At 41.4% G+C, this 7568-nt stretch overlaps 1 protein-coding gene across 1 annotated transcript in view; it reads left to right on the plus strand.

Annotated features, from left to right (window-relative positions):
* Nucleotides 1-749: 749 nt before the first annotated feature.
* Nucleotides 750-7568, plus strand: part of smad3a (SMAD family member 3a) — a 28818-nt gene continuing 21999 nt past the window's right edge. The window contains exon 1 of the mRNA XM_018683544.2: nt 750-1544. Within this exon, the coding sequence (XP_018539060.1) occupies nt 1342-1544 (203 nt within the window). The 5' untranslated portion in view covers nt 750-1341. The remainder of the gene's footprint in view (nt 1545-7568) is intronic.

Consider the following 7568-nt stretch of genomic DNA (forward strand, 5'->3'; position numbering starts at 1 on the left):
ATTATGTTGCGTAGATAAACTGAAACAGATGGGTGATTTCATTTGGGGAGTTTTTAAGACGATTCACGAAGAATAAATAAAGCATCATTGCTTATGGAAATGTAGTAAATCCTCAGTTTACACTGAACTTATATCTTTTTCAGATAAACACCCTCCATATCCATGGCTGGGTTGACTTGATGGGAGGCCATAGGGCAAAAACTGGTTGTTGGACCCTAACTGACCCAATATATAGTGGGCTACATGGAGACTACACAGACCCAGATTTCAACCAGTACTGACAGTAGATCTTCTACAAGACAAGTGCTAAAAAAGGGTGCTGAAAGGGACGTGTTCATCTGTACTATTCTTAAATAGTGAAACTACCTCTAAAAAATATTCTGAATTATTAAAATTATTAGCCACGGGGGTTTGTGGCCCGGAGGTAGTTGCCCACTTTGTTCACTCCAATGATCCAACCATGTCAATATTCAATACAGTCCCCAGTTAAGAAATTAATAAATAAAGAAAAACTAAAGGCTCAACACCAAGGAGAACAAAGACTTAATTTCATCAAACTTTTTAAGTCCGCTCACATGCAATAAACTATTTTGCTCAGTGTTACGTAACTAATTCAAGCGATCTGTGTATGTGTGATTGTGACAGCTTATCTGGGGACAGCCACATGCAGTTTTATCAGCGAGCAATAGCAGGGAAAAGGGGCAGGGATTGTGCAACATCAGCGCTGCCTCCTGCACATTTGGCCAGCTGCTCAGACTGGCCTTTCACGGGTCTGCTGTGCAGCCTGAAGCCTGAAGCCTGAATGGAGAGTCTCAGCAGCAGCTCCTGCATTAGCATTTGATGCAGACTTCTAGCAGACTTCAGTCGGCGGACCCAGTGCCGCGGATGAACACATCAAAACTTTGCTGATCGGGTTGTTAGAGCATCCGGAGTAAAACGCCGACAAAGTACTTTCACTTCGGCGTGTTAATCTTGAGCAAGTTATAGACGCGAATTGGGGTGTGACTCAAGTTAGTTGTGCATTAAACAGCTGCGACTAAGAAGTGCAGACGAGGACTAGGTTTCCTGGCGGAGTGGCACTAAATCCAAAGCGCAACAGACTACCAGTGCACAGTCCACCGCTGAGGTCGATCCAGACGGACTGAGTCCGCTAAAACTGGAGGGCTTAACTCCGGTGATGCTTCCGTGTGGCGTTTAATAAACAACAACCTGTCTACTGCTTAATAACGCTTCTAATCTACGGTGTTTGGACCGTTTGAAGAGCACCCCACCACCCCAGCCGTGTTTTTAGCCCAAACCGACGGGACTTCTCGACACTGGAAGGACTTAACTGAACTCAAGATGTCAATTTTGCCTTTCACTCCCCCCATTGTCAAAAGACTTTTGGGCTGGAAGAAAGGAGAGCAGAACGGCCAGGAGGAGAAATGGTGCGAGAAAGCCGTGAAAAGCCTGGTGAAGAAGCTGAAGAAGACGGGACAACTGGACGAACTGGAGAAAGCCATCACCACCCAGAATATCAACACAAAATGCATCACTATACCGAGGTAAGGAGAGTTTGAGCGCTGTGTTGATGTTGATCGTGAGATCAGCATCCCAGTCAGAGCTGGGCTGGTCAGCCTCTAATTTTTATTAATATTTTAAGCATTTAATTAACCACACCAGTGTTACAGAAAAATAAAATACACCCCACTGTTTGCTAACTGTAGCGCGCCTCACCTCGCACGTTTGGCATCCTTCCTTGATTGAGAAGGTGACATTTCCACTTCCTTTCTCGCATCAATATATTTTTCGAAGCTGTGGCAATGCTTTAACGAGCTAACACTGGTCTATGAAAAAAATAAAGCTAGCTCAGAAACATCTCGTCAGGGAGCTGCCATGCCATCATGTGTGCAGTTTACTTTACGTGAAGTAAGTGAATGAATCAAGTTCTGGCAGTTTCCTTTGATCAAATTGACATTTAACTGAGGGCATATCGTTGAAAAGGGCATACAGTGTGTGCATTGACTAGCCAGCAGCGCACATGCAATGCAAAAGCACAAATGGAGTCCAAGTTATATAACTTGGCCTTAATCTGGGACGCTTTCTAGCTCTGTAGTGTCAGTGCGTAGGCGAGTCTATGGAGCTGGGCTCTTTCATCTGCCTTCAATGCCTCTGTCACGGTTTCTGCATGATCTTGAAAAGTTTAAAAAAGAAGCGTTGAATTCAGTTTAATCAGAAACAATGTTTTCAAATGTTTGACTGATAAAATCTGCCTGCTGTAGACTGTACACTGTGATATTAGGTGTAAAATGTGTTTACTGTTTGTGAAGAGAGATGAGATGGATGGAATAATTCATGTATAAACTGAAAGTGGAATTGCTCTGACAGTGGATTATTAGGCTTCATGAGGCTGTTCAATCTCTTTTTGTTGAGTTTCAATCAGCAGCATCAGACCTGTAGCAATCACTGTCACCACTGCTGCAGCTACAGTACAGCACTTTAAGGGCAAGTCGTGATTGTAGCAAGAAACTTAAATGAATTCTTCATTTTCAACAGGTTATTCCATCCATCCTCATTAGAAATTATTGTCATATACTGCTGGGAAGTAAAGAAAAAATGTGGTTCTCAAGCACTTTCATACTTTGGCTGGTTTGTGAAACAGGCTCTCAGTTGTGCTACTAAAAGTCTTAAATTTAACTTGATCAATCCTGTAGAACAATCAATCAACACATTATTTAGAACAAATACTCAACACTGGCATTTAACATTCGATTACTGTTTGTAGTTTTAGGGATTCGTGTCACTGTCCTCTCCTAATGAAAGGCTGTGACAGGTAAGCTCTTGAGAGGTGCTGTTTGTAAACACAGATCATATCTGTGAGAAGTCTTGAGTTTTACTAAATTGATCAGTTGATCGAAAAGATTGTTTATTAATCATTTGAGTCATCTAAAACTCAATATCTTGTGGTTTTAGACTGTTGGTCGAATTTGAATACATCAAGAAATTGGAATACACTACCCTGGGTATTTTTTAAACTGACATCTAGAGTAAACAATTAATCATGAAAAATATTCAGGAATGAAAACGGTCATTAGTTGCAGCCTTAAATGAGAATTGTCGTCTCTCGCTGTGGTGCAAAAGAATTCAGCAGCTCCTTACAGCCTCTAAAATGACAGTAAAATTAAATCAACACTATAACAGTTTAAACAAAAACTGAACAATTATTAAGTAGTATTTATTGTTATATTCATATTAGTTTCAGTCAGTTGAAATTGATAGACTGGCAACAGAGTGTATGTTCACAGCTATTTTTAAGCCTCTGCTATTTTTGTGAGTTGTAGTAAGTAACAAAAGAAGGCCTCAAACTTTTGCTTGTGTCCACAAAATCTCACTTGCATGTGTGGGCAATTTAGATTTAACAGCACACAGTGTGTCAGATGAAAACTGAACCCCATGCAGGGCACTCCCACATTCTTGATTGCCACAAGTGTGCATATCACAGCTTGCACAGGCCTGGGCCAGCGTTCAGAGCTAAGCCTACCCGGAAAGTTAAGTAATGTTTGCCGTGATCCAGGTTTCATATTTCCCACCACTAATGCAGAGGGGAAGAGGCAGAGTGCATTAAGATGACCCCCAGATCAGAGCTGGCTGTCAGTGTGGCCTAACAGTGTCCCTGGAGAGCTGCTGTTTCTATTAATTCCCCTACGTTCTGGCCCGCTGACAGCAGCTGCCTGCGTGTTCAGGCCTGTCCATGGGGAAGTCAGCTCCAATCTCTCTGACACATGAACTCCCCGATGAGGCTCATTGCTACCCCTCTTGATGATGGTGTGCTGTGATGCTGAGTGCTGAGGGAGGCAGGGCACCATGCACTGATTGGGTCAATGGTTGCATCCATTGGTGGAGCAGCAGATCAGGTATCTGGCTGGGTAATTTAAGGGAGAAAAACATGTGATTTAGTCATCACAGATTCTTCAGATTCATATCTTAGAGGGCCAAATACCAGAAGCTGATTTTGAAATCTCAAGGTTGATGTTTCTCAAGTTGTATCAAACAAAGTTAATGATGTTTATAGGCTTTGTCCAGAGCCACTGCTTTATGTAAGGGTGACGTCCTATTAGCTACAGCTGCTTTACACTGTGCCTTAATATGATTGCCCCCATACCGTCTTCAGGTTGGTACGGTACACAGTGTTCACACCAATCAAACAAGCTGGACTCTGGGGTCAAGTGTACTCAGAGCCCTGCCTGGCACCCTGACGTGAAAGCCCCCACATTTTACGTCTGAATTACATCTACCCTAGACCTATCTTACTGGTCTGATAGCTTGGCAGGTGGTAAAAATTAGATGCTTGTGAGCTTTGGGGAAAGCCAGCTGATTTAAAAGGGCCTGTGTGATGATAGATAACATATATATATATATATATATATATATATATATATATATGTGTGTGTGTGTAAAAAAAACAAAACACACAAGTCCGTGGTTAGAGGCCACGATACCGCAACATGGTGAGTTTGGTCGAGAGAGCTATTTTTGGGTGTGGGTGGCGTGTGGGCAGTTGATGTGGGCGCTAGGGCAGCTTGTGCGTGTGTATATGTTCCAGTATGTTTACACTGGAGATAAAGTCTGCATCCCACGAAAAAAAACATTAGTCACAGTCACTTTGACTTCTATTCCCCTTTGAAGTTGAAAACAAAAGGCTTTAACTGTATATCAGGTTTTGCCATCGTTTGGGCAGGGCTACTGCTTTACTTGCCTTTTAGGTTGCTGTGGTTTTGACAATGAGCTGTTTTTACTTTTTTTGAAGAGCACTAAGCAAAGTGAATGCTCAGGCTCCTGTCCAAGTTTAAGCCTTAGTCACTCAACAACGAGCAGTTGTGGCATTGTGGTATTGACCTACCTTCCCTCCCTCTTTTTCTCTCCATGCTTTTCTTTTTAAAATCCTCTCCTACCATGAGCTGTAAATGTGGGTTAGTCACAAACATCGGTGTGTTAAGTGCGTCAAGTCATGAAAGTCTACCAGTTTGTGACAATGGAGGGGGTGGATGTGAAGCGTGGTAGCATTTGCTTGAATGTGACAGGATGACTAACAAATGACTTTCTTTGTGTTGTTTAAGACTCCGTGCATTTATAAACAGAAGCCCAGTCTGTTTCAGTATACCTGTGGGTTTGTAAATATCTCAGGCAGTTATATTGTAGTAACAAAGGCCTCCAGTGGCCATAGTCTCTGGTGTCTCTGGATGAAAGTAGGAAATAGGGGTAGAGGGAGGAGGTCAGGTTGGTTGGATATGTCCACAAAGCATTTTACTCAGGTCCTGTTTCCAGTCAATGTTAGTTTCTTTTAGCTCTGCCCATGATTGTTCCCTAACCTTAACCAAGGCGGTGGAGGTTCCCTAAACTTGAGACTTAAGGAAGCAGTTCTTTTAACCCAAACCACAATGTTCCCCTAATACTAACCAATGTGTTACTTCAGCTCAAACCATGACCTCTCCCTAACCAAGTCATTTTACCTAAACTTGCCTACACCCTATCTACAGTGGTGCCAGGTCAGGATCTGGCTTTAATTTAGCAGTGGTTTGTAGCTGTTTTCCAAGCCCCTAATATTTGATGTTGTGATAATGTTGTCCGCGCAGGAAACGCTTATATGTGACATTTACAAAACAGTTACTGACTATCAATCCAAGCATTTACAAACTTCCTAGCAAAATATATATATTTATATGTACTCCACACGTGCCGTTAAGTATTGTGCAACTGTGGCATACTGCAAGTTACTGAACTGGTCACTTGCTCAACTAAAAGTATTAGGTCTGTTCTTGGAACTGACTGTGGACATAAACTTCAGGTTACACAGGCATCTCCAGTTAAGTTTATTTTGACAAGCAAACATAACTGTTTATCTAAAGGAGACTGATCTATGTCAGAAGTACAGTTGATTAGTCAAGTGCATCAGAGCATTGATTGGTTACTGCTTCAATTTAACTAGGTGGGCCAATAAATGTTATAAATATGTGAGGACACCCTGACACTGTAGCTTTGTGATATTGCAGACATGCAATAATGAATTTTCACAGGATAGCAGTATCAACACTGATCCTCACCAAACATTATGCTCATTGTAATTTTAGCAGGTAGACTCTTAAAGCAGACTTGTTTAAAACCCCAGTTGTGCAGTCACATTGTCACATTCTTTAACTTTTTTGTATATGTCTAGTAGGGCTGCAGTTGAGAACTATTTTTCATTATCAAACAATCTGTCTACTTTTCAATTCCTCAGAAAATAGTGAAAATTACTCATCACCCAGAGCCCAAGGTGATACTTTAAATCATTTGTCATCTTCCAGCTACAAACAAAACTCCAAAATTCCAGTTTACTTTGACATTAAAGAGATACAAGCAAAAAATCCAAGATGTGTTTGGCATTTTTGTGCAATAAATGACTTAGATAATAGATTCTCAAAGTCATTCTTGATTAATTTGACTACTTTCGGCCCATGTAATGTGCAAACTATGCATGCCCAACCAGGTAGAAGTAAATGCTGTGTTAATGCTGCGTCTTGATCATGGATGTCACTTTAAAGAGGCAGACTTGATTCTGAAGAGAGACTTCACTATACAGCTATGCTACTTTTTAAACAATGGATGGAAAATAGTCTGACATTGACGTTAAAAGATGACAGCAAGTAAACTATACCTCGATTACTTTGTTTAGTCTTGCATGCCAGAAGCCAGTTATTACACAATTATTGTGTTCTTATCTGTAACACTCCTGTCATGATTGAACAGAGATAACTTTTTTAACACAGGACTACTGTGTATGTGGAAGCCAAACAGAAAGATAAACCCATTAATGTGACAGGCTTTATGTATAACGGTGCTTTAAGAGTTAATAATGTTGCATAGGAGCTAACAGAGCAGTAAAATAATGTAGTTTAGTGTGGGAACAGTGGTGATATATTAACAGAAACTATCCAAGGTGTGGGTTGCGTGTATGTGTGTGTTGTGTCTTTTCACAGAGCCTGGGGGAGTGGATTCCTCACTTCTACCTACCTTTACTTACTCTGGTTTTGGGCCAGTGCTGGGTTGTGCTTTCGTCTTGTCCACACACATCCCTCCTGGCAGCAAGACTACTGTCTGATTCACACTGCTGCATGTCAGGGCAGGAGGTAGGGAGTGAGGAAGTCACAAGTACAGAAATAAAAGCTGGGATAATACAAGGGAGACAGGGAATAGAAAGACTGTATTACTTTTCACATATAAACATTCCCATTCAAAGGACAAGACCCAGGTCCACATCTGTGTTTCCATACGTGTCATTGCTTAACAGGGTTCTTGAGATTAATAGAAGACATTGCAGACAATTTGTCTTTCAATTTGTCTTTTTTGTGATTCAGAACAGCACAGCTTATGACTGAAAGAACTAGAGGTCAAAACCAATAGATTTACTTCACCAATCCACAGTGGCCTGGTGATAATCCCCCAGTTATAGAGACGTGTGGTCACCATTTCACACCACAACAGAGGCATGTCAGATTTGAAGTAAAACCTTGCTAGATTAGACCTGGTCCCAAACCAGAAAATTGGGTTGT

The sequence above is a fragment of the Lates calcarifer genome, linkage group LG2 (assembly GCF_001640805.2).
Source record: "Lates calcarifer isolate ASB-BC8 linkage group LG2, TLL_Latcal_v3, whole genome shotgun sequence".
Taxonomy (NCBI): domain Eukaryota; kingdom Metazoa; phylum Chordata; class Actinopteri; family Centropomidae; genus Lates; species Lates calcarifer.